Source organism: Onychostruthus taczanowskii, unplaced genomic scaffold, assembly GCF_017590055.1.
Source record: "Onychostruthus taczanowskii isolate IOZ18803 unplaced genomic scaffold, ASM1759005v1 scaffold6, whole genome shotgun sequence".
In the NCBI taxonomy this organism is placed as follows: Eukaryota; Metazoa; Chordata; class Aves; order Passeriformes; family Passeridae; genus Onychostruthus; species Onychostruthus taczanowskii.
Window position 1 is genome coordinate 17,372,600 of NW_024503679.1, and position 27,220 is coordinate 17,399,819.

At 43.9% G+C, this 27,220-nt stretch overlaps 1 protein-coding gene across 2 annotated transcripts in view; it reads left to right on the forward strand.

Annotated features, from left to right (window-relative positions):
• The window catches only part of MAP2K5 (mitogen-activated protein kinase kinase 5), a 124,015-nt gene that overhangs the window by 66,004 nt on the left and 30,791 nt on the right, over positions 1 to 27,220 (forward strand). For both annotated transcript variants that reach the window (XM_041418675.1, XM_041418674.1), the window contains exons 17-19: positions 10,604 to 10,633; positions 23,233 to 23,259; positions 23,575 to 23,607. In XM_041418675.1, coding sequence (XP_041274609.1) covers positions 10,604 to 10,633; positions 23,233 to 23,259; positions 23,575 to 23,607 — 90 coding nt within the window. The remainder of the gene's footprint in view (positions 1 to 10,603; positions 10,634 to 23,232; positions 23,260 to 23,574; positions 23,608 to 27,220) is intronic.

Genomic DNA, 27,220 nt, shown 5'->3' on the forward strand with positions numbered 1-27,220 from the left:
TCCATATTGGGGTAGGAAGTAGGGTCTGGTGTGTGGAGGCTTTTTCCTTTCCCTTTCTTTTTTTTGTTTTCTTTCTCTTTCCCCTCTCTTTCCCCTCTCTTTTTCCTCGTATTAAGGTGAAGCTGGACATACCTTGAAGTGAACTGTAACCACTATTTTTAGCAGAAGATGAAGTTGAGCAGTCTCAGTGCTGGCCCTCTGCATCTCGGCACATTTCACATTTTGCAGCCCAAAATTGAACCATTTTTATATTTTCACACAGTAAATTCCTTGCCAAAACCCTTTTAACCAAAATGTAGGTGGTGAGTGCTGAATCAGTGCTTGCAGATGTGGGAAATCAGTGTCACTGGAGCCAGCCCTGAGTGGCAGGGTGACACAATTTGATGTGTCCCAGGGGAGGGAGGCAGGGCCCTTCATTTGTTTCACTGCACATTTGAATGGTTTGTGGTGCTGGAGAGCCCTCCCTCAGGATTTTGGGAGAGATACAGACCAAATTCATACACTCTGTTAATAATTCTAGCAAAAAAAGGGCTGAGCTTGTACTCCAGGAAGGCTTTGTGGTGGTGTGGGTGATAAAAAGAGTGATATAAACACAGGACTTTATAAATAAAGCATTTCCCAGTTCCTTTGCTGAATTAAAAGCTGTGCCCCAGCAGCTCAGTAATCTACCACGAGATATTTGGAGTTTATTTTTGGGTTGTTAGTGGCTAACTTGGCTGCCCATCAATTCCACGTGCAGGCTGAATTTTATTGGTGAAACTCCTTTCATTTGCATTTCCTCCTCTGGTTTTACACCTTCCCAACTTTCCTCTCCCTCGCTTCCCACGAGTTTCTCCTGAACCAGATGTGCAGGAACCAGTTTGGGTCTGGGTGCTTTGTTAATTGGTTTGTCAGCTGCTCCTCTGAGACCTCTCCCACCAGCAGCAGCCTGATTGAAGTGCTCTGAGTGATGTTAAATGATGAAAACAAGGACAGTGCCTTAGAAAAATGCCTCCAAAAAGGTGAAAAAGGTGCTCCAAGAGCCACACAAGGTCACTGTCATTAAAGTAACACCCTATTGACGTGGGGATTGGGAGTGGAGGCACTCTTGTTGCTGTTAAAAAGGGGAGCTGGTGTTTGCTGGAGGATTTAAAATCATCTGCACTCAGTGAAGTCGTGCTCCAACCCCACACCTTGGTGGGATTAAGAGCATGTTAATTTAAAAGAAATATCTGGTGGGATCGAGGCAGCAAAGGCTGTGCTGCCAGGTGAGGATGTAAAACTGGCAGTAAATCTTCTCATTTTCTTTAATGCTCTTCTGAGCCCTTAAAACCTCTGGAATTTCTATGCTGCCAAGCTGTGTGTGATGAGAAGTGGGAGTTATTTGGGAGGTTGAGGAAACTCCCCCAAAAAAGTTGGGAGGAGAGAGGGAAAAGTTTGGGATGGGAGTCCTGTCTAAGCTTTGAGAAATGGGGAGTGTTCATGTTCCCTTTGAGGCAAGAGGGGTCTGAGGGTGCTCAGTCATCCCTCAGGAATAAAAAAATAAATAACTAAATACAAATATAATTAAATTAGATATGCAGCTAGATCATCATCATTATTATAGATTATTACTATAATCATTATTATTATCGTTATTATTATTATTATCTTTTTTGGTACTTCATTTTTTTTAAGTTTGCCTTTCTTCCTTCAGAATTTTTCTGAAGGGAATGAATTTAATCCCTAACCAAGAAAAACTGTTGAGAAGTGTTCCACCACAAATAGTTTGTGTGTTTCCATGAGGTTTTCCCGTGTTTTATTTAAGTGCTCTTGGCTTGACAAAGCAAGTTCAATTTAAACCCGTGCCATTGCTGTCACTACACTGACCACTGTGTCAGCATTTTCATTTCTAAAAGCTGTTTTTCAGGGTTTATAACTCAGCCATAAAACACATCCAGGCTGGGCTGGGGCTGGCTGAGCTCTGGAACCCATTCCCTCTCTCCAAGAGCCGTGTCCTGCACAGGAGGAGAAATTAAATTGCCCAATATTTCTTGTTACTCTCCAATATGACTCTGATCCTAGCTGTAATCCACAAGTGAACTTTAAAACATCCAAGGGAGGATAAAATCCATCTGGCTGGGGTTTAATAGTAGCAGCAAGGCTGGCTTGGATGGGTCTGGAGTAGCCTGGGGTGGTGGAAAGTTCCCTGCCCTTGGGAAATGAACTTTAAGGTCCCTCCCAAGCTGCCTCATCCTGGGATTCTGTGATATTTATGGTAGAGTTGGTGTTACATTTAAATTCGGGAAGTGAAAGCAATTTGCTAATGCCCAAAACCAAGTAAATTTTGGAGGTAGAAGCTCCTGTCCTTGGCTTTTTGCTCCTCCTTCTGTGTCACATCCTGGTCTCTGCTTTCCACTGCCCTCTGTGTTCCAGGTCTCTTTTGAAAATTAGATTTTTTTACAGAGATCATCCCTGTTGTCTCCCCCAGAGAAAAGGAATTTGTGCATCAGTTTTAGTAATAGTTCTTGTATATTAGTTCTTAATATTAGTTCTTTAGTATTAGTTCTGAAAACTCCCAGACTGAGGGTTTTAAGTGTTTGGTGACCAGAGTTCTCAGGAGCTGTGTATTTGCAGGACCTTTCAAGGGTTCTTAGCAATCTCTTAAGAAGCCATCAGGCATTTTCAGTGGTTGTGTACATTCCCAGACATAGGAAAATCAGGAATTATCCAACCAAAGTGCCTTCTTGTGGTACTTCAGGCACACCTGAGCACTGTCAGAGTTCTGGAGCGCAGACCCTTCATCCCACTCGGGCTGGGGGCACAGAGGGAGCTGCAGAAGAGCTCACTCAGCGCACAGAGAGGAGGAGGAAGGTGCTGGAAGAGGATGCTCCAAGGAAAGCAGCTGTGCTTGGAGATGGTTCTCTAAAAGCTCTTCAGTCACGAGGGTGTTTGGCTGCATAAAACTGGAGTTAAGGCTCTGTCAAGGAGGGGAGGTTTCAAATCTCCTTCTGAGCAGTCTGAGATCTGGGATCAGTTACATCTCAGCAGCTTGGGAGTGAGGGAGGTTCCAGGTCAGGATTGTGAGCTGACCTGAGGGAGGTTCTGCAGGATTTCCCTGCTCTGGGGGTGCTCTCTGATCAGGTCACCCCTTACCTGGACCGGGGCTGCTCAGGGACAGGGTCTGGTGGTGGCAAGAGCTGCACTTGGTGCTCTTCAAGGTCATCTCCAGCATAAAGGATTCTGTGATTAGAGGTGGTGAAGGAAAGATCTGAAACCCAAATCTTGGTGGTACAGCCTAATTTTTGTAGTGGTCTGGAAGAAACAGCCTCAAGGTGTACCAGTGGGGGAAAGGTAACACCTTCCCTTCAGGATTAAGGAAAACAAGGATGTAAAAAATGCTTTTTGTTGTTGATGTTATTGCAAGGAACCTCACCTGGTTGCTGTCAGGTTTTAGGGACCCTAGTGCTGTGATTTTGGTGACTTGGTGGCAACTCCTTGTGCCCAGCCAGGCACAAGGATCTGTCACGTGCCCAACCCGCTCAGCAGCCCGAATCCTCCTTATTGAGGAATATTTATGGAGTCTCAGCCATTCCATGTGGAATGATGCACTTCACAAACTCCTTCTTGGGCAAAAAAAGCTGGCCTATATTTTGATTATTTCATTCCCTGGAGCTGTTTGGGGTGATTTCTCCCAGCAGAGCGCGTTCCCTCCGATTCCTCTCCCACCTCCATCACCCACCAGGGTGGGGACAGGCCATGTCCAGCCTGCTGCTGGTGGGACTGGGAGTGGAGGGAGCAGTGCCTGAGGGTTGGGTCATGAATTAATAATTGCTGTGTGCTGGGGGAGGCCCTCACACGAGCTGCAGCCGGGGAAGTTGCCTCGCAGAGCGCTATCAATCACTCAGTGACCAGAACTTCCAGTAATTAGTGTATTTTATGGGCCTGTGCTTCAGTGACTCGGAAGCACATATGCTCCACTCCCAGCTAAACTTAGCCAGAGTAATATTCCAGGATGATTTATCCGCCTGCTGCACTGGGATGTAACCCTATATTAGGTGAAGATTGTGAACTAAGCTGCAATAAAGTGGAAGTTTAGGTACAGTTTGCACGGGTTGAGACCTCGATGGATCATTGTTGCTCAGCAATTGCTCCTAGGCCGCTGTGGGCAGGGAAATAAATAATCCAGTTCTCCACCCAGGCTGAGGGGTGAGGGGGCAATTAAGGGATGACATCAGCTCTGGGTGTTTGGAATGTGTGTTTTATATGTAAGGTTATTTAATGTATAGAACAGAATACATTATATATATATTTTTACGTGTAAGTGAGGCCCTGGCACAGAAGCTGCGGCTGCCCCTGGATCCTTGGAATGTCCCAGGCCAGGCTGGACAGGGCTTGGAGCAGCCTGGGATGGTGGAAGGTGTCCCTGCCCATGGTAGGGTGGATTAGAGGATCTTCAGAAGGTCCCTTCCCACCAAACCATTCCAGGATTCTATCACTCTTTGTATTGTTTCCTATTCTTACTCCGTGGTTGTTTGTACTTTTAAAGAGTCAAAAAATCAGGCCTTTTGCCATGATTTAGTGGCCTGTCCTGGCAGATGAGCCCTCGCTCCAGCAGAGCTGGAGGAGAGCAGAAGCTGAGCTGCATTTCCACCAGCACAGCCACGTTTAACCCGTTTCTCCCTTTTTGTACCCAATTTAAACCCAGCAAACAGCCAAGCAGGAAGCCTCTCTGCTCGAGCAAGGAATCAAATTAACCCTCCTGGAGCACTTGTGGAGGTTTTGCTCCAGACAATTTCCCTGGAAAGCCCTGGCCCACCTTTGTCCCTTCGGAAAAGGCGCTGCCGTTCCCGGTGTCACCTTTGAAGATGCAGCAGTAAAAGCCTGCTAATATCCAGGATTTGTGGCCAGGCAGAAATGTGCAATTTAACCCTGATTGTCTGCAGCCTTGAGCTGGCAGTGCATTTGCTGTAGTTCATATTTAAAAGAAATCAAAGTGAAACTAATTATCTTTAATTAAGGCGAATTAAGCTTTGATTTTTAATATATTTCTTTTTTATGCCGAGACGGAGCTGGAACTCATCTGCTCAAGCCAAGGAATGTCCCAAAGGTTATTAGGGCATTTTTCTGGTGGTGGTAATAACCTTCCCCCCTCCCAGCCCTGGCCACCAACAACAAATCTGTCACTTCATCCGTCTCCGCTGCCGCTCCTGCCCCTCCGCAGGGGTCGCAGATTCCACAAGTTATCAGCTAATGGCCTTATACATTAAAAATTGAAGCTTTCCTCACTCCCAGGCCTTGCAAGGCTTTGTTCTTAAGCCCCAGACACTTTGGAGTGCAGCTGCAAACTATAGGCAGAAGATTAAATTAATTTGTAACTCTTTTTTTTTTTCTTTTTTTTTTTTTTGTCGGGGCCCTGCATTACTAAATCCTGCACATTTAATTGAAACCCTACTTCAAGATGCTTTGTGTTTCTGTTCCTCTTTGTTGTCAGTTTAACCTCAGAAGCACTTTAACTCTGCTAAATTGCTGTTATATCCTTTTGGATTTTTTTTTAAAAAGCCTCTGCAATAAGAGGACAGCAAAATTGATATTAGGAGGAGAAGAAAAATCTTGGAGTAGTTTTTGAGGTATTTAATATTTATTAGGGTCCATACCCTGCAGAGTTTCAGGTGATTTGAAGCCATCTATCTAGGAATGTATAAATTGGTCTTGGAATGGAATTCCACCTGGGGAATTTTGTGTTATCCAGTAGTTAAGTCTGCTTTTGAAAGTTTGAGCGTGGCAGAGTGGCGGCTGCTTTTCCAGAAAATGAGGGTTTAACTGCAGTGCACAATCTAAATGCAAAATCCTGGGATGGAAATTTAATTGTGTAAAATGTGCACGAGGTAATTAAGAACAAATTTTAGAACATTTCAGACTATAAAGTCCTCCTTCAGCTCCATCACTGGCGATATTGCCAGCGCTTATTTTCAATTTGCAGTTATGCTGAGAAACATGGAATGTGCCTAAATTAAGAATAAAAGCATCCCATGCTCTCCAGTGTAACTGTAAATTAAAAAACAACTTGCACAACATCGACAATAATCTAAGTGGGAAACTTTATTGCCTGAGTGTCCTAAAAATATGTTTTGAACTTCCTTCCCTCAGCCACTTTCCAAACAGGATCCAGACAGAGCTGCTGCTGTAATTTTATTCACAATGTGCAGCAGGCAAGAAGAAGTGAGCTAGAGGAAGTGATGTGTAAGGGGGGGGGCTTTCTGGATTTCCCTTTTCAGTTCTAAAATGGCAAATTACATTATTTCAACGAGTGATTTGAATTTTGGGTTCATTTATCTGCACCTTAAGAGTGTTTGAGAGCAGATTTTAGTTGCTTTCCACTCCTACTTCTGGTCTCAGTCCAGAGGTTCTTCCTGAATAAACACTTAATCATTTGAAATTTTGATTTTTTTTTTAATCAGAAATTTTTGATAGTTTGGTAAAAGTCAGTATACACACGCCCACTGCACCTCTGTTATTTCATAACCTGGGATTATTTCTCAGTTTGTCAAGTCTGAAATCTGCTGGTGCAGCTCACCCATCCGTCCCCAGGCCAAGCCTTGGGGAGGCTCTTTCTCAGGACACAACCTCCCTGAGCTGCTTTTATTGCTCTCCTGAGCCACCTCTGTGTTTGAAAAAGTCACTGTTTTAGAAGGCACACACCCACACCCCAAAAAGCTCCTCCGTGGAGCTGCTCTGGGGTGAAACAGGATGAAAAAGTGTTTTCCTAGCATAATTCTTGGTGATTGATCCCCTTCTTGTTTCTGTTTCCGCACCATTCTGCCACTGCAGGTCGCTGGGCTTTTGAAAGTGAAGGTTTTTACAGTTCTTGTGTTGGAAAAGAGCTCAAGATCATCAAATCCAGCCATTGGGAAGGGATCCATGGGGAAATGGGAAGCAGCTCCCTGAATTTCAGGCATTCCCTCCTCAATATCCAGACATAAAACACTGATCAGTTCCCAAACCCAACTAATTTAAATTGGAATATTGTATTTTTGTTAGAATGCCTCACAAGAGTTGCAAGTTCCAGAGTTTCCTCCTTTACATGCAGAGAAGTTTTGGACAGTCTCTTCATTTGGTAGGTTTTGGTTTATCCCTCCTTCACTGGGCTTGTTCCTCATGTTCCTGTGACTTCCTTGAGGCAAATGATAATTTGAAAATCCCTTTAGTGAATCTCTCATCTGTTTGTTGTTTGGCTTTTTTGGTTTTTTTTTTTTAGTCTTACTTTAACGGTGACACTTTGTATAAATCTAAATCTACACCCAGAGGTCACTGGTTGGCTGAACTTAAACCGTTTTACTTAGTAAATTTAATTAAGAAAATACAGTGCAACTCATAAGCAAATGAGTTTTTCCTAGTTTTAAACCAAACCACCCTCTCGAGTGCTGATTGCCTCGCTCGACCCCTGGTGATACAGAAACAGGCAAAATTAAAAAGGACATTAAAGCTTCATTAAATCTGAAACACATTTAGTACAGTGACATATCTGCAGGCTATTTTGGGGAAGATTACAGACTCTTTGCTAAGTTTCTTAATTTATAATACCTTGACAATGTTGCAGGCAGGAAATCTGAGCAGATGGATGCAGTGGTGGTGCAGGGGATGCAGAAGTGGCACAGGAGCTGGTCCTCTGTGTTTCAGCCCTCAGCTTCACTGAGAAATGTTTCTTTTTAACAACCCCCAAAGAACTTGTTGCTGATGCATTTTGGGGTCCTTCAGTGCTCATTTATTCACCCTTTATTTGTGTCTGGCTCTTTCCCCCAGTTTTTCTGCAGCCTTGGAGCCCCCTGCTGAGCCTGGAATGGTCAGTGGGAATGGAAATGCTTTGTTTGGAGTCATCTTCAAGGCAGGGATTGTTTTCCTTAAATAACATTGCAGAAAAATGCTCTGTGCACAGAACCATCATTATCTGCTTGTTCTGTCTGGAGTTTCTCACTGTTCTTCAGTGAAAAATCAGAACTTAATCTGTTTCTGGTCATGGAAAACTGTCAGGCTTTGATGGGTTTATTTCTAGGTCGTCACAACAGCACAGCTCCTCAGGATCTCAGATTTCTGCTTGGACAGGAGTGTGGAGCTCCCAAAAGAGGGGAAGGTGGTAAAGGATGGGGTTTATAACCCCACAACAGAAAATGAAGGGTCTTTGTTGGACTCTGTAGCAGAGCCTGCCTTGAGAGTGACCCAGGCGACTTTGCTGAGATGGGAATGATCAGAGAATTCCAAAATGGTTTGGGGTGAAAGGGACCTTCAAGATCATCTGGGCAGGAGCACCTTCCACTGTCCCAGGCTGCTCCCAGCCCCAGTGTCCAACCCGGCCTTGGGCACTGCCAGGGATCCAGGGGCAGCCACAGCTGCTCTGGGCACCTGTGCCAGGGCCTGCCCACCCAGGGATGTGCAGTACCTCACTGCAGCTCTGTCTGTGCCTTGGCCTTGTCCTCAGCAGAGTTCTGTGCTGCCAAAAGGCTGAAATTTCACCTCTGGGGAGCTGCAAGTGATGCCTTATGAAGCCTGACCTAGAACAGAGACTGGACAAAGGTAAAGAATAAAGTAGGGATTTATTAAAAGGATCTCCTCCATGGATCCACCTTGGGCAGCCCAAGAGCCCAGCCAGGGCTGCACGCAGGATGAACCCAAATGGTCCCAAAATGCACGATGGTCACGGGGTCTGTCCCTGGGATCAGCTCTGCTCCATGTGCACATTGCAGTTCAGTGTCCAGTTCCAGCTGCAGCCCCTGCAGTCCCATCCTTGTTTTCCTCTCTTCCTTCCACGGGGTTTGTGCTCCTGGGCTGAGATTTGGATCATTTGTCCTTGGTGCCCAGCTGGAGCAGGAATTGTTTTGTCTCCCTGCTCTGTGCACAGAGCTCACCATCCCCAATGTGAAGCCCAGACCCACCCACTAAAGCAGCACAGAAGCTGAAAAATACAAAATCTAAACCTGAGGCATAAATCTGGCCAGCTCAGGTATCCCCAGCCCAGGGGGCAGTGCCAGGGCAAGGCTGTGAGTGCCTTTGCCCAGCCCTGCTGTGGGTTTGTCCCTTGGTGTGGGTGACACGGTGGCTCAGACCTTCAGCACTGCTGCTCTTGCTCAGGATGGTGGGAGTGGAATGAGTTTATCCACCTGGGAAATCCATGGTTTCTCTGCATTCATAACCTCAGGGCCAGGCCTTCCTCTGCACTTGGTGGCAGGAGCATTCTCAAAGGTTATGTGGGCTGTAGAGAAGCTCTTGGCTCCTCTGTGGCACACGTGGAAAGACAGAATAGAGCTGCTCTCGATGCCCTCGGTCAGCTCAGGATGTGCCAGAAGAAGTTAATTGTGGATATCAGGGAAAATCCCTTCATGGGAAGGGTTTTCAAGCACTGGCACAGCTGCTGGAGTCACATCCCATTTAACAGCTTTGTGCATGAGGCACTTGGGGACGTGGGCAGTGGTGGCCTTGCAAGTGCTGGGGATGGTTGGATTCGATCTGAGAGGGCTTTTCCAAAAGATTCTGTGATTCTGACCCTGAAAACCTTGATCCTTCACTCAATAGCAGACAAAATAACTCCAAGCAGCTGCACTTTGCTGGAGTTATTTCCAGGGTTTCCCACTGAGTGGGAGAACCTGCCTAGTACAAAGAATTTCTCTTGGAATGTTCATTAGTTATGGCCAGTAGAATATTTTTAGACAACATCCATAAAAATACTGATTTTGAGACTACTCTGTAACGCCTGGATTAACTTAAAAAGCAGCAGGGGCAGCAAATGCAGTCAATATCCTGGAAAAGTGGATCTGGAGGAAGGATGAGGTTTCTCTGTGGGTGCTGTGGGCTCTCCCCACATCCCACTCGGGTTTGTCACCAACAGGGACACCAAGCTCAGCTCAGTAACCCAGATTTTACCCTGAGCCAGTTAAGGGAGGACTTTGGGAGTTGAGAGCTGCCTGCTCATCACAGATAATTATCAGCAAAGGGCAGTGCCTTGGCCTCCCTGCTGAGGCTGAACTGGTTTCATTTCCACTCCTGGGGAACTTGGGCATCCAACGGTGGCACTGAGGGAGACACAAGGGCTGGAGAAACCCAGAAATCCTGGGAAAAATGAGGGGTGATGGTTGTGAGGGGCCCATTCTGAATACAGCTCTTTGTGTCTGTGGAATCCCTTTTTTGCCATTTCAATTTCTGCCGTTCTGAGAGTGGAGAACTTTTCTCTCCTGAAGGAAATGTGCCCAAATTGGGGCATCAAAGGGTGGCACTGAGGAAAATAAAAGGGCTGGAGAAACCCAGAAATCCTGAGGGGTGCTGGTTGTAAGGGGCCCATTCTAAATACAGCTCCTTTTGTCTGCAGAGTCCCTTTTTTGCCATTTTCTCCTGAGAGTTGGGAATATTTCTCTCTTGAAGGAAATGTGCCTGAATTTGAGCATCAAAGGGTGGCACTGAGGGAAATCCCCAGAAAAACGAGGGGTGATTGTTGTGAAGGGCCCATTCTAAATACAGCTCTTTGTGTCTGCAGAATCCCTTTTTTGCCATTTCCCCAATTCCTACCATCGTGAGAGTTGAGTACTTCTCTCACTTGAAGGAAATGTGCCCTCCATGCAAATCTCTATAACTAGACAAATATTATTTCCTTTCCCAGCTTGCTCTTGGGAGGTTTCCATATCCTCAGGTAAGATTGTTCATTACTGCTGTTTGCCACTGTGACATTCATTCCTATGTATGAAGGTGCAGAGAGCAATTGTGAACATTTGAGCCACATACAAATAAATCTGTCCTGTTAAATTGAAAAGTGGGAGCTGGAAGGAGTCATTTAGAAGTCTCTATTGATTTTTTTTTTCCTTGCCCCCCTCTTTTTCTCTTCTCCAAATTCTGTTTTCTTTCCCTGGAGACAATGAAAATTATGATGATGTTAGTCTTGTTAATTTTATTGGGAGATTAAAAAATAATCCAGTCTGTACAACATCTTTTTTTAAAGCAGAAAGGTGTATCTGCTCCTTTCCTTATAATTTTAATTTTTAATTCTGATTTTGAATGATGGTGCGATGGTCTAAAATCTCCTCAAAAACAGAATGTGAATGGAATACTTAAGGGAGCTTCAGATTCTTCCTTTGAAGAGGACCTAATGTTAATATTTGATGTAAATACTGGTATTTTCTAAGTTTCCACCTGAAGCTGCTGGTACAACTCTTTCCATCTCTGGTGGCAGTGGTTGGGTGGATGCTGAGCTCTGCATCACCACCAATATTTTACTTTTTACACTTAAAAACCCCATGAAGCTCTGAACAAAACAAATCCAGAACTGGCTTTGGCGATTACTTGAAATTCTCATCTCGAGATGGATGTTAGAATTCACAGGAACAAACTGTTCAGCACTTCCTCCAATTATTCTTTCCGGAGAGAGGGGGGAAAGAAGTGAAGTGTCCAGGGACAAAAATGAATTATTTGAATGTGGTTTTTTATGTTTTCATATGTTTTACGAAGACTGTTCTCTGCATCTTGGTCTCTACAGCTCGCAGTGCCTGGAGGCATGTCTGATTTAAAGGTGGTGTTGGTCTGTGCTCTTTAAGCATCTATTAACTTGCTATTATTATGCAAATAACTGTTGTAATACACATACTAATTTATGCATGGTTAGATTATGCAGATGCCTCACAAACATGGTTATTGAATAATAGGCTGGGACTCATTCCCTCTCCCATTTTTAGAAGCTGTTTTAAGCAAATTCTCCTGACACTTTTACAGACTTGGGAAGGTTTTGCCTGGGTGGAAATATTCTGATTTTTCACTTTATTTTTTTGTTTCCTCTGCAAAATGTTTACTGACACTATTAAGAGAATAGACTTGGAATATTTTATCTGGATTTTAAATGTGGTTTTGGAGGAGAGGATTGGAAAAGAAACTCTTGTGTTGAAGAGCCCTCCATGCTTGGAGAGCTCTGAGGGTCTCGATGGTCGTGTTTTGGTGTTTTTTAACCTAAAATCCAAAGTGGTGAGGGGACAATTCAAAATAAACCTGATGGACAGGTCAGAGCAGGGAGAAGGAGGCTGGAACATGGACATTCCCTGTGGTTCCAGGCAAAAATGTCTCCCTGAACTGGGAGCAAACCATGATTGCCAAGTTTAAAGATGCTTTTTGCTGTTCTAATTAAAAAGCAGATCGGGTTTGTGAAAGAATATTTGGCAAGGCAGTAGTCCATGAAATTGTATATATTTTTTAATGCAAAACAGTCGAGGAGGTGAAACTTTTAAAATGTGGCTATTAAGCTTTTCAAGCAACTGCTTTTCAGAAGGGATTTTATGGGAATTTGGGTATTTTAGGCATGTGCTGGGCGGGAGAGCCCTTAGAAACCTTCTTTGGTTAGGGGGATAATTAATAGGGGGTTTTTAATCTCTGTTTTCCTAGTAAGGGCCTGATTCTGCTCATTCCTTGAGTAATTCCTCCTCACTTCAGTGGGGTTATTCAGGGAATGAAGTTAATCACATGTGTGGTTCCAAATTTGTCCCTAAAAACCTCCAAGTTGCTTCCCTGTGAAAATGGAGAGTGTGGCCACGTGGGTGAGAACACCTGAAATTTCCTACAAATGGATGTTTGTCTCCAGCTGCAGCTGCAAAAAATGTATTTTTTTTTTCCTTTATTTTTAAGACACAGACAAATGGTGTGTGTAAATTCAGTTTAAATGAAGAAGATTTATAGGGGGAAATCACTGCAGTGTGGAAATTCAGGACATCCTGCAATCTGCCAGTAAAACTAAAGGATGATTATTTCATTTTCTGGCCTTCAGTAGAATATTTTCGTGGCAGGACTTCCCACTTCTCATTTCCCACATCTTTGATAAGTATTTATTTTATAAGTGTTTATTTTGCTGATTTATTAATCATTATTTGATCTTTACAATTATCTTTACAATTTATCTTGAAAGCATTTTGAGCAACTGCTGTCTTAGTAAAGTTCCTTACAGGTGTGTTTAGAGTTAATATATAATTATTAACTCTAATTATATTTTTCTGTCTCTGTATACAGAATAAAATCTTCATAATCTCAATATTGTCTCAATATACAGAATATAATCTTCATAACCAGCATCTAACAGCAAAAGGGAACGATCTGAGCAGGGAAATAGCAAATAGGGATGCTCACAACTGACTTTTCTGCTCTAAAAACTTTGCACAGGGAACTCTTAAGACTTAAAATGGAGTAAATATCTGAATTTTTGGTGTGTTTCATTGTTTTGTTGTTGGTTTTCCTGTCATGGTCATGGAATGTGCTTTTGTAAAATGTAAAAAGCCCCTTTGGAAGCGGGAGGGAACGATGCTTGTAGGATTTTCCTTGGGTACAAAATGAAGTTTTTAAGGGCAAATTCACCCTGGATTTATTTGCATCACGCTACTGATTAATAAGAATGGTGCATGTGCTCACAAATACCCTTGAATCAAGTTATTTTCTACATAAACATTTAAAAAAGAAAGGAAACCCCTTTTCCAAGGGTGCTGGTCCATTACCCATCCAGCTTTTTAGGGATGGCACACAAGGAAAATGAGTTTTAAATTTTCCTTTAAAAGTTTCTCCTTAATTTACATTATTTTGATTTTACACAAACAACTGAAAAGAAAAAGAGATACCCCAAAAGGCCACGGCACCTAGAATATTTAATTAAATTTGAGGTTTGAACCCCAAAGATCCGAACAAACCTCACAGAGAATCCCAGAGATTGAAATCCCACCAACAAAACCACGGTGGGGGCAAAGCCTTGTTTAATGATAATGCAATTTAGGAGAAATGAAAAGAATTGCCCACTAAATATTCTCGGCTTGTAGTCAAACTTTATACAAAGCAGGGTGTGAAAAGGATGGTGCATCCATCAGGGAAATATTCCAAAGGAGCAGGCAGCACTCAGCAGCTGCAGGACCACCACCACTGCATTTACCAGACTTTTACATTTAGAAAAATACAGTCCCAGCCTTCTCTTAATAATTTCAATGAAAACGACCTGATTTTTTTTTTTTTATTATTTTTAAAGGAAAAAGCACCAAAAATATTCCCATCCCTCATTTCCCCCCGCCTCCCATCCCGTGCTCCCCCTTCCCACCCTGCTGCTCCCACTGCTCCCCCCCAAATCTGAGCAAATACTGCCCCTGGTATTGTAAAGCTTTGAATGTTTTCACACCCCATTAATTTATTACTTCTCTTGTCTCATCTTTAAAATTTTTTCCCCTCTTTTTTTTTTTTGTATTTTTTTCCTCCTTTCCTTTTTTTTCCCCTCTTTTTTTTTTTTTTTTTTTTTTTTTTTTTGTTAAATTCCGACTCCCCGCTGCTACAGCGATTTTCATCTTGTTGTTAATTTTCCCTGCTCCATATGGAGCTCCAGACATTTCACCTGGAGGCTGTACTAGATTTTGCTGTAGCGATCGCACTTCCGGAGGCCAAAACTGTCATTTAAGGTTCCCGGTGCATCTGTCTACGCCAGGCTTTTTTTTTTTTTTTTTTTTTTCCTTTCCTTTTTTTTTTTTTTTTTTTTTTTTTTTTTTTCCTTGGCACCGGGAGAGTGTGAATAACAAATTGGATGCACCTGAGATTCGGATGATTAGTGTGTTTTGTGGAGCTGGGGCGACTTGTAAGCAGATCGCTGTAGGGATGGGGAGGGCTAAAGAGCCACCCCGGGTGAATCCCCCTTTTCCACGCGGGGGGAAAAAATAAAATAAAATTAAAAAATAAAAAAAAAATCGGGAGCATCCCGGCACCAAATATTTCATCCTGCCTTGTCATTGATTAGAAAAGAGCCTTTAATTTCATTTCACCCCATGTTGTGATTAATTTGCATTCTTTGTCAGAAGTTAATGGAGTTTTTTATGGTTTGCTCTGAAATCCTTGAAGACGTCGGAGTTGATCTGATGTTTATACAACCGCCAGCGGAATTTTTGCTGTTTGATTGATGGAGAGCTTGATGTTATTCCAAACGGCTTTTTAAGCTGTTTTTAAGAATTATTTGAATAAAATGCGAGCAAGATATTGTTATAACGGCGGAGATTATCTGTTAAAAATCTGTTTCAAATAAAGAACATGATAAGTAGGGAAAAAGAGATCAAAAAGACAGGAGGAGTGATGGGCGCGGGAGATGATATTTGTTAAAATAGATCAGCCAGGGATTCAAATAACTTATTTCAAAATGCACTGGGAGCAAGAGAGCTTAATTTAAGGCTCTTTTTTATATACAGAGTTTATTTTTGCAGCAGGAGAAATAACAGGAATAGATTAGGGAAGAATTTAATGTTATAGTTGGATTTTTCCCCTTGATTTTTTTTTTTCTCCCTCTCAGCTTTTTCCCCTTCCTTTTCCTAGCACTGTGAGCACAAACTGGGAGAGACAAGGCTGTCAGAGCTGGTAGTCCAACAAAATGATGACATATCCCTGGTCTCAAGGAGGAGGCATCCTTAAATCCCACAGCAAAGGACGCAGAAGTGGATAACAGGGAATTTTACAGCCCAGGAAAGCGCTCGCTGTGGACCTGCCGTGGCTTTGCTTCCTGAGAAAACATAACAGGGAGGAAAAAAAAAAAATAAACCAGTGGAAACAAACAGCTTTTTGCTCCTCCTGCTAGGGAAAGGTTTGTGCTTTTCCCAGATCCCGGAGTTTGAAAAGCCTGGGAGGGACAATGCAGAACGATGTGGGCCGGATGCTCAGCTGGGTCCTGCTGCTCCGGGGGCTGGGGACAATGAGCCTCCCCCGGCCTTGGGACAGGACACCTTGCCCTTTTTAAAATTATTAGCATCATCATGATCACTGTTATTCTTTTATTTCTGGTCCCAAAGCTGAGGGGTTTCACAAGATTTCATTTCTCTCCTCTCCTCAGCCAGCGCCGCGATCTCTGCGAGTGAGATTTAATTCCAGGTCCGAAAGCTCCCGTGCAGCTTTTCCGTGGAAAACGTGGATTTATTTGCTGTATCTTAGTCTGCTAAATAATTGCCTGGCTTGAAATGAAGTTGCTGCTTTCTGATCCCTGCATTAGCACGGTCTAAGGTTCTTTTTGTTCTCTGCAATCCATACTATTGACCAAATTCGGCCTGGCTTCATTTAAATGGAAGCAGCTTGTCAAGGGAAAAAATATTTAGTTAAAGTTGGGATGCGAAATAACCATTTTAGTGTTGTTTTTTCCATTGGCAGAAGCATCCTTTAAGCATTCATTTCTTTGGGGAGGATAAATTGAGGGTTGTTTACAGCATGTTTCCTGGTAAGAAAGAAATGTTTTGTCTTCCAGATCTATCATTACATCGAACCATTTAAAAGACATTAAACACTGTTCAAATGCTAATGCCAAAAGAGTGAATGAAATTGTTGGGTAATATCTTAAATATGACAGATTTCTGCAAATCTTTTTGCTTTTGTAATATATTCCAGAAATCACTTGCAATATTTAAAGTAGTCTGCTATTGTTTTAAACTCTTCCTAATTTCTTAGCATAGGTTTCACACGGATCATTCCTGATAATTTACTTCAGATACTTTTTGCTTTATTTTTTTTTTCTCCAGACAGAAATTAGTTTAACTTGGATTTGATTTGACTGTTAGAAACTTGCTGTAAAATTTGAATTTAGTTTATTTTTCCAGAGGTGCTTTCATGTTTGGAAAATGGAGAGATTTTAGAAAAATTTTTAAAGGATCTGTTAGGAATCTGAAATATAAGGGGAAAAATTTTATTTATTTATCTTAATCTTCCTGATATATTTTAAATGTAAATTCAATGTTTAAATAATATGGTCAAGTGTGGAAATGGAAGGAACTAGTAAAATTTTATAAGTTTTAATATAATGATTTTATAGGAAGTTTTATTACAATCTTAGTATGTTTTAACAGTGGAGTATTGGCTTGGGATCTTGAAAGGCTGATGTTTATTTTTTAATCTCTAATCCTAAGAAGTTCAGGCAGTCTGAGGGAGCTGGGCTCAAATTTATTCCAGGATTTCTTCTGTATTTTGTGGAACAAGGGGGGCTTTAAGGTACCTTCCCACCCAAACCATTCCAGCTTTCCAAGAAATACCGAAATTCCTGCAGAGAGATTTTTGCAGCTCTAGAAGGATCTCCTGCATGAGTTGGTGGAATGGGAGATGTCCCTGGGGGGCTTGGAAGGAAACTCCTCTCCCAGATCCCATTCCTGCTGTGATGCCCATGAAGGAGTTGCCTGAATGGGACCTGAAGCCTGGGATTGGAGCTTCCCTTAGGCAGAAAGGCTGCAGAGGGATTTGTGTGCTTGGGGTGGCTCAGGTGGCCCTTGGAGAGCCATCAGGAAATATTGGATTAACTGGAATTTTATCATCATTGAAGACTGGTTTGGGTCTGAAAGGACCTTCAAACGGTCTCATTCCATCCCCTACCATGGGCAGGGGCATCTTCCATGGTTCCAGGGTGCTCCAGCCTGGCCTAGGACAATTCAGGGATGCAGGGGCAGCCACAGCAGCACCCAGCCCAGGCTCTGCTGGCCTGGATGAGGAGCAGTTCGCTCCCAGGAGATGACCAGAGACAAGCCCAGTGTTCCTTTGCCCGTTCCCTGGGCAGGGCTGCAGCTGGGAGAGCTCAGACTGGAGCTGTGGTTCTCCACAATTCCTGCTCCTCAGGGCTGGTGAGGCACTCCTGGAGAAGGGCACGGCAGTCCCAAGGTTTGGGCTGTGCCAGAGGCTCAGGAATGTGTTCCCGCAGGACCGGCGTCATCTCCTCCTCTGCAGGGTGGTGGTTGCTCAGCACAGTGAGGAACCTCCAGCCTCAGATAAGGAGTGAATAATTTTGGGGTCTGGGCAGCTGTTTCCCTCATCTCCAGAGCATTCATTCTTCTGCCAATCCCATGGAAATTTGGGGTTCATTCCTGAGAGCGCAACAGAACCCTCTGTGGGCAGTCCAGTGTCACAGGAGAGGATGGTGGTGCCTCAGCTTGGGTAGAGAACTCCCCTGATGAACCCAAATTTTTGTTGCTCTGGGTTACTCCCTTTCAGCTGTCCCTGGAGTTGTGACATCTGCAGTGATCACAGTTGATTTTGCAGCTCCTCAGAGGAAGAACTGAATTTTTTTAGATGGCTCAAAAAGTGAGACACCAGCAATCACCATTTTACCTGTTCATTTCCAAGCCAGAAGGGACCTGCAGGGGTGTCCTCAGGAGCAGGGACAATCCTGATGGAAATTCATCTGCTCTTCAGCCCTGCTGCTGCTGGAGGCTCTCAGCTCCTCAGATTTGTTCCTCTGCTTTGTTCCTGGAAAGGTTTTCCATGCTGCAGGATTTCAGGGCAGTTGTGAGTGGAATGAGCACGGAGCATGGATGCAGGAGGGGTGGTGGTTATGGTGTCCTTGCTCTGTTTCCAGGTTCTTTTGGTCTCCCTGGATTTTTGACTGGTGGGGTTCTCCTCTGAACGTTCCCACAGCTCCCTGGGGATGCCCAGGCTAAGGAACAGGGAAGGAGGAGGGATCACCCAGGGTGGTTCAGCCTGTCCTTCCTGGACATCCCACCATGGTGTTTGTGTTTTTTTGGGGGGTTTGGACTTTGTTGGATCCCTCTGAGGATTCCATTATCTTCCTCCTGCTCAGTTGTGCTCATTTTCCCTCTCCCATGGTGTCCAATAAGTTCTCCTGCTGTTCCTCTCTGTTGTCATTTGGGTGACACCAAGCAAGAGCTGGGTGGACAAAACCCAGTTCTTTGTTTGGTGTCTATTGGACCCTTCTCTGTTCTCCTCTCCCACTTTTTGTGGTGCTTGGAACAAGGCCTGCAGACAGGTTTGGGGTGATGGTTGGACTCTGACATCTTGGAGACCTTTCCCAACCTAAATCATTCCAAGATTTTCAACAGCAATTTGCTAAATTTGGGGTTTTTTCTTTGTCCCTACTCCTGTTGACCAAGGGATGTGTTGTCAGGGTGTTCTGCTCCTACTCTGGTGTAGAAATTATTGCTGGGAGGAGTTGTTGTCACCACAATCCCTCCAACAGTGTGGAGCTTTCCATGCCCACTTTGTTGAATTGTGTTTCTAAACTCTGGTAAAGAGATTTCTCTGAGAAGTGGCTGCAGTTCAATGGTGGATGAAATAATCTCTTTATATAAATTTGTTTGGAGACCTCGGGGAAAAGCAGCGTAATATAATTGTAAGAATATATTTAATATTAAGGTTGTTGTGAATTGTCTTTTTTATTCTGAAATAATTTTCTTCTTTTTTTTTTTTAATGTTTTGTGACAGTGATTGAAGTCTGCCATTTGCAAAATCCCCAGATGGGGATGGGGAAGGGTGTTTAGAACATCAGGAACAAATTAGGGGGGGTCATTCTCATTGGTTTAGTGCTTTGACTTCTTGCAGAAGTATCAGCAATTGCAATTTTGCAAGAAATTGTAAAATATATCTGAAGATCATCCTTTAATTTCACAGGAATTGTGGAATGGTGATGAAGCCCTCATGGAAACCAGAATATTTAGGTATTCCTTTACCTTTATATCAGGGCAGAGATAAGGCTTTAGTCAGTAAGACACAATGTTAGTTTTTGCTCTTAAAACTCAACCCTCATTTGTGCAGATGAAAAATAACTTCTATCTGCTTTTAAAATCCACAGGAAAATAAATGTTGTCGCATGAAGCCTCCCTTAAAAGTCATAACTGTATGATTTGTTGGTAGATGGGTTTTTCTATTAAAAAAACACTATCAGGAGCTTGAAAAGCAGTATATATGTAAAGAGAAAATTTGTTAACTGCTATGGGAAGATCTAACCCTGGGTCACCTGCAAATCTCTCAAACAAGAGCTCCAGGGCAAGTCCTAATTCCAGGGAGTAAAAGGGAAAATTAAAGCTGTAGCTGGTGACTCCTCCAAGTTACCCGGGGTGGATTCATTTGAGTTTCCTTGATTGTGCTGGTGACTGCAATGTGAAGGGGATGGGAGAGGTCTTCTCAACCTCCTCCCAGCCCAAGGATCTCCATGGAGACAGAAAAATAACCTGATGGTCTGTCAGAAGTTGCCTTTCATAACCAGAGGCATTCATTAAATAGGAGATGAAGCAGGAGACAAACTTTGGCATTTTTAACCAACCTTGGGGGGAAAAAAAAGTGTTTTTTGGAGATTGTGCTTTCTGGAGTGGATTATCCAGGTTCTGCTGGTGTTCTGTGGCCTAAGAAATACTCTGATAATAGGAGAGATTTATTGATTATTTCCCTGTTTCTGCAAATCATGAACTGTCACATGCAGTAGGTAAATCCTACAGAAAATACAAGGCAGGTTCAAAAATATCAAATAGCAGAGCTATTTCTGCAGGTTCAGGCTGTTTCAGTTGCTTTTGGAAAGGTTGGAGAAGCTTCTGGGCAGGAGGTGTTGGTGATGGGCCAGGCTCAGAGATGGCTGAGAGAGAGTCTTGGTGCTGAGAGGCTAAAAATGACTTTTCTGAGGGGGAATGATCGTGGAGTCTTGGAATGCTTTAGTTGGGAAAGGATCTTGAAGTTCAGCTCGTTCCACCCCTGCCATGACAGGGACACTTCCACCATCCCAGGCTGCTCCCAGCCCCAGTGTCCATCCTGGCCTTGGGCACTGCCAGGGATCCAGGGGCAGCCACAGCTGCTCTGGGAATTCCAGCCCAGCCAGGAATTCCTCATTCCCAATCTCCCATCCACCCCTGTCCCCTGGCAGTGGGAGCCATTCCCTGTGTCCTGTCCCTCCATCCCCTGTCCCCAGTCCCTCTCCAGCTCTCCTGGAGCCCTTTAGGGGCTCTGAGCTCTCCCTGGCTCCTTCCCTTCTCCAGGGGAACATTCCCAGCTCTCCCAACCCAAGGTGCCCTGGGATCCCTCAAGGTGAACCTGCCTCCAAAACCCCTCATCTCCCAGCAATGCACAAAATCCTGGCACTTAGGGGAGGAGAGAAAAACGGGACAACATTTTCGGAGGAGCCCTTTTGAAGCAGCTGTTAGTGCTCAGGAAAGCTGCTGCTTCCCTTTCCCTGAACTGTGGGCAGGAGGAGAAGCCCCGGCCGTAAAGTTGTCTGTGCTTGGCTTTGGTTTATGGTGGTTGAAGCTGCCCCGTAATGGGAGCTGGGAAAAAGGTAAACAACGTGGTCTGAGCAGTGAAAAATCTGCCTAATATAAACACAGCAAAGTTCAGCCCCGCTCCCGAGCTGAAAAATACGGCTGCAGCTTTGTGGAGGGAAGGGAGGAGCAGAGCGTGGCCTTACCAGCGATTTATCCAAGGCAGGGAGAAGAGGCAATCCATCTAGCTGGGGAGTCTCGGTGGCATTGCAGAGAGGAGAGCACAGGAGCTTTATTTAATTGAGAAAATGAATCAATTACAATGATGTTGCATCATCAGATGCGAGGGAAGCGGCGGCGATGTCGTTACACCGGGTAACAGTGTTAAAAAGTAATTGAGTGTCTTAAGCGTTTTGAATCAATTCCAGGTAGTGGCACAGCTACCTCAATGCAAAATTTATGAAGATGATCTCCAAATAATTTGTTGCCATCAGAATTGTGTAATAAAGGCTGGTAACGATGTGTGTGGGAGCAGGGCCACGGCTGGGCCGGGCTCCGGCGGAGCCGCCGGTGTCACGGGGAGAATTCCCTAACACTTGGATTTGTGTTGCTTGATTTTTCATTAGGAAGGCTGAGTGCTTTTATTAGAAATGATATTTTAAATCTTGCTCTGGAATTGGATGTAATCATACCCGTGTTGGGGCCGCTCCGTGTGACCCCACCTCGATTCCTTTCCCTGACAAGAGCTATTTTTCCAGGAAGGAAATGTGACTGATGATCTGTTTGGCTAAAAACTGTTCCTGTGCTCTAATGTAAAGAAGCTCCAAATCATCCCTATTGAATAAGCTCAGTCTATTTTGTCATTTAACATCTGGAAGTGAAGTAGGGGGAAAAAAAAAAAAAAAGGTTTTTATAGCCTCGGAATATTTTGCTTATTAGCAAAACCAGCAGATTTATTCTGTTGAATTGTAATAGATGAAGACTGATGATTAAAAAATATAATGGGCTGCTTCTGCCTATTTACTATTGTATTTTCCTCCTTGGAAAAAATAGAATTATACTCAGGAACTTTATGTTTGTGTGCTGCTGATACAGTAAAAAAGACTTGAGGTGTGTAACACCAGCTATTTCCTTGGTGCTGGTCTTCACCCTCCTCTCTGTCCCATTTACTGCTGGAAAAGTGTTCCTGGAGGAGCCTGCCCCTGCCTGGGGATGGGGAAAGAGCTCCCAAAGCTGCTGGGAGCCCAAAGTCATCATCCTGGCAAGGGAGAGTATGGAATGGAAGGGGCAAGGCAAAGGAATGGGGTTGGAAAAGAACATTTTCGTGTTCTGTTTGCATCACAATTACGTTGGGCTGCCAACAACTTTATGTGTGTTGGGGAAAAACAGGTGATGAATTACCCCAGCCATCAGAAACGGGGTGCATTGCAAAGTGCTGGGAGAGCAGCACCCCAAAATTCAGTGTTTTACACCAAGTCCCTGCTCTGTGCTTTGTGTTTCGTTCTTTGTGTCGGGATCCTGCCTTTGTTTCTTTTTTTTCATCGAGGGGAATGTGGGTCAGGAGATTTTGCAGCTCTCGAAGCAGTGGGAGGGTCTGTTACTGCAAACTGTGGGTGGATTTCTCCCCCGGGTTGTTCAGAAATTCAGAAAGGCTCGGAGATAAATCTTCCTTTTCAGTCTGAAACAACGCGAAGTTCACCAAACTTCCCCATCTCGTAGGTGGTGGTGCTCTACTCAGAGTCCAAGAAAAACTGGATAAAAAACTTGGGGAAAAGTGGAGTGTTAAAGGCTTTCCTGAGCAGCAGTAGATACTTCAACCACATAATTAAAGTTTTCTTCACAAAAAAGGGATTGTGAGCAGAGCCTGGCAGTAATCCAAAATTCTAATTTCTGACTATGATTTAATTTCAATTTTAAATAAATCGGTTTTTAATTTAAAAAGAGTGAGCTTCATAACATTAGCAATGATTGCAACATTAAGCCCAGTGTTCACAATCTAGCAATATAAAACATTATTTATATCTGAATCGTAAACAGCCTTTTGAAATGGATTATGGTTTTTCTTCCTATTCTAATACAACCTGGAGGGTACTAAAAAGTGTTGTGTGAAATTAACATTCTGCTGACTTTCGCCTATAAATGAGAAGCGAGCTATTAACATTTGTGTATTTTCATTATGTAAATTGTGTTAACACATGCCCACAAATTGCCACCAGCGATGCAATAATTTTCTCTCAGTGATCATAATGTGTCCAAGTGAGTCATTTTGATTATGACATGCTAATTACATATTGTCTTTTTTCAGATTCAGAAAAACCAGGGATCTTTAATGGTAAGCTTTATGAGTTCAGAAAAAAATTCACTTTTCTTTTTCCTGATGGCTGCTCCCTCTGCATGCTTGAATGCCTTGTTTTAAACTTAGCAAATTGCATTTTGAAGAAAATGCAAACCTTTAACTGCCTGTATTAGATTAGGTACCATTAGAAATAATAGAACATCCTGAGCATCAATGTTTTGATAAGAGTTTGCTGCCGTTGATTAATCTTGCTATATTTTATTGCATTAATGATTTTTTCTTTCCACTCCACTGTAAAGATATTGCATATAGTCTAATACTTTTTTTCCCCCTCTCTCCTTGCCATTGCAGCCTCTCCAGTTATTGCAGTGCATTGTTGATGAGGTGAGTCGTCGTCTTATGTGCTTTCACTCCTAAAGTCATTCCTAATGGAGTGGAAAGCTTATATTTTGTTTCCTAATGAAGCACAATGCCCAACATCCTCCCCAGCACAAGTTGCAGCTTGGAGCTCTCACACATGAACTGGCCTGGTCCCACTCTCTGCTGGTTTTCTGCTCTAAATATTGAGTTTATCCAAGATTTGGGTGTCTCACAAGGCAGGGCTCGGAGCTGCCGGGGTCCTGGAGCCTCAGCCTCGTCGTGGGAGTTGTTCCTCTGATGAGCTGGGACAGGGACAACCAAATCTTCAATGGGGGCATGTTTAAGGAGGTTTTGATGGGCAAAAAGGGCATTTTAACAAGGAGAGAAAATGAGGGGTAAGCAGGAGAGCACCTGAATGCCACCCAAACATTTTTATTCAACCAGAAGGCCACAATAAAATACTGGGATGTAGGAGATGCAGGTGTGAGCAGGAGACTGGATTTCAGTGGCAAAACATCACATTTCTGGAGTGAAAGACTCCTTGTATCTCCCATATCCCTCCCCAGCTGAGCTGTAGCAGGAGCCCAACTCTGAACAATGAGGAGATAGCTGAGGGCAGACCTCTGTCTTCTAGACACTTGAAAATTATTCCAGAATCCTTGAGAACATGGAAAATTTTTTCTCCCTGAAAAAAAAGCAGATCCAAGCCAAGAGACTGAAATCTCTTCAATAGCTGTATCACCACTTGGATCCTTTATTAAAGGCTGCAAATGGTGTGCTGTTAAAAAACAGGAGTTTGCTTCTTTTTTAATGTTTATGAGGTGGTACTGCTAATTAGGGAGTTCCATCAGGAAAAGAGGAGACACCACTCTCTAAAGACTTGCCTCAGCCTCTAGCAGGAGGTCATTTCCAGCTCCTCAGGTTGAGTTCTGGGTGCTGATGTGTCTAAAACCTGTCTGAAGCCATCCAGCTGCTTCCAGCCTGTCCCTGTAACTTTTGTTGAGCTTGGGATGAGCCAAGTTCTCCTTTCTGTTGTCTCCAGCTGCCTGGGCTCACCTCAGCGAGCACTTCTGTCCTTCTGGTAGGGAATGACTTGGTGGCTGAGCTGAACTTCTTCCTAAAGTGCCATTTGGGCCTTGAGGGGTGCAGTTACATTAAAACGAGTAAAGATCCTCTGTGTCGAGAGAAGTTTTCCCAGTCTCTCTTTTGCCCTGGCTCTTGGTGGAGATCTGGTTCTTTGGGCACTTTTTAGGGAATTCTGTTTCTTTAACCTCTTCCATCCATCATTATCCCTCTTACACAGACCTTTGGTTGAGGTGTGGATATTCCAGAGCACCAGAGGTGTCATTGCCACCAGCAAAAGGCCCTCTCCATCCTCAAGGAGGTCAGTTAAAGACAACCATGTGCTCTGCTGCTGCACAAATCCCTTTTAAATGGGTGCTGCTGCCTGAATCTGAGCTCACTGTTCTGAAGCACAGCCCCATGGAGCTCATGTTGGGGTGGATTATTGGACTTGATGATCTTAGAGATCTTTTCCAACCTAAAGGATTCTGTGACCTTCTGGCAGCTTTCATATCTCCTCAGGATCAGAACTGCTCCAGCCTTCTCACAAAAACTTTAGCCAGGGGGTTTTGTGCAGGCTGAGTACCTTCACCAGTGGCATTTTGGTATTTTTTAGATTTTTTTTATGCTCCACAGCAAGTGAAATCATCATTCTCCTGAGGTGGTGCTCAGTGTGGGCTGTTAAAGCCCCAGGTGACAGCTCAGCTGAAAGTTCTTTAAGCTCCAATCCCTTTGTTCTGAACAGACTCGATGTCAGAATGGGAATATTCAGAATTAGAAATCCTGATTTTCTAGGACTGGTTATTCTGGGTCAAATTTTCCCCTTGGCTCTAAGGAGGTCTTAAAATTCCCACAGTCCTTCCCCTGGTGCCAGCTAAAACTTCAGAGCCTGATCCAGGAGAACCTAGAGATGTTTTCAAGTGACGAAATTGAGACCCTGATTCTTTCTGGTTTTATTTCTGTCTTATTGTATTGGTAGTGGTGGGATTTGGTAGAACTTCCACCAAAACACATCAGGAATCCAAGCTAATATTAATTCATAGGATTAATTAATTCACAGAGAAGCTGTGGCTGCCCCATCCCTGGAACTGTCCAAGGCCAGGTTGGATGGAGCTTGGGGCAGCCTGGGATAGTGGACACTGTGGAATAAAAATTCCTTGGGAAGTTTTAGGTTTTCTGCAGTAGTGAGATTTTTGGAGCTGGTTTTAAACTCTTAGTGACATACATGAAACACAGTGGGTCACTTTGGCAGTTTGGGAAGTGTATTTTTTTGTTTTCTAGGACTTCAGTTGACTCACAGAAAGGATGAATGAGCCATTTGAGAAGCAGGACAATTGAACCAAAACCAGCCAGGCACAGTGGTTCCTCTGAAATCACAGCAAACCGTGCCTGATGGGTTTTGTTGAGAAATGATCTTATGGGGCTGCTAATGGCATCGGGGCTGGGATTATTTTTTAATGGCAGAATTAGTGAGGAGCATTGTGGGGATGGGATAAACATGCCTGCCAGAACCTTTATTTTTACCATGTGGTGCCTTAAAGTGAGCTCTGATCCAGCTCCAAATAAGCCACGCTCATTTAAGCACCAATCCTAATTGGAGCAGAGTCTCCCACCATGACAAGATCCCTGCTCCTGGCCCAAAGATGGGATGGTCTGGCTGCTCATGGAGCTCCTCCATGAGTAAAGGCAGGCTGCTGTTATTTGGGATGTTGGATGTTCCAGTGCTGGGCTGAGTTTGTCTCCAGCTCCAGGAAATGCGGCGTGGGAAGCGCAGATGATTCCCCTTGGGAGGGACACGCCTTGCTGGGTGTGTGAGCCTTTCCAGAGCTCTCCACATGAGGGATGGAGAGGGGCTGGAGGCAAGAGCCTGCCTGGGAAGATGTCCTGGATGTGCCCCTGTTGTTCATGGTGGTACAGCCAAAAAACTTGCCATGGAAGATGGCTGTGCTTCCAAAGCAATAGGTGCGGTTTCAAACGATTCCTAAAAGTTTTTGTTGTCAGAATCTGTTCCAGATACACAAAAAGAGTAGAACTAGGAATTAGAAATGCAAACCCCAGAGCCCCAGGAGCAGCTGAGGGAGCCTGGAGAAAAGGAGGCTCAGGGGGGCCCTTCTGGCTCTGCACAACTCCTGACAAGAGGGAACGGCCTTAGGCTGGGCCAGGGGAGGTTTCGTTTGGATATTGGGAAAAATTTCTTTGTGGAAAAGGTTGTGAAGCACTGGAGCAGGCTGCCAAGGCAGTGGTGGAGTCACCATCCCTGGATATTTTCAAAAAAGTGTGGATGTGGCACTTGGGGACAAGGTTCAGTGGTGAGTGTGGAGGTGCTGGGTTGGCAGCTGGACTCGGTGACCTTGAAGGTCTTTTCCACCTTTGATAATTCCATGGTTCTGTGACTGGGGAAATGCAGATGTTGACTCTGAAACCTAAATATTATAGGTAGAATCCATAGGTTTTTAACATTCTCACTTCTCAGTCTCACAATTGCCCTTGTATTTTCTCTTGAGCTGACAGAAGAAATCCTGCCTGGTCCTTGCTCAGCCTCCAGATCTCCAGCAACATCCCAAAAAACCCACCT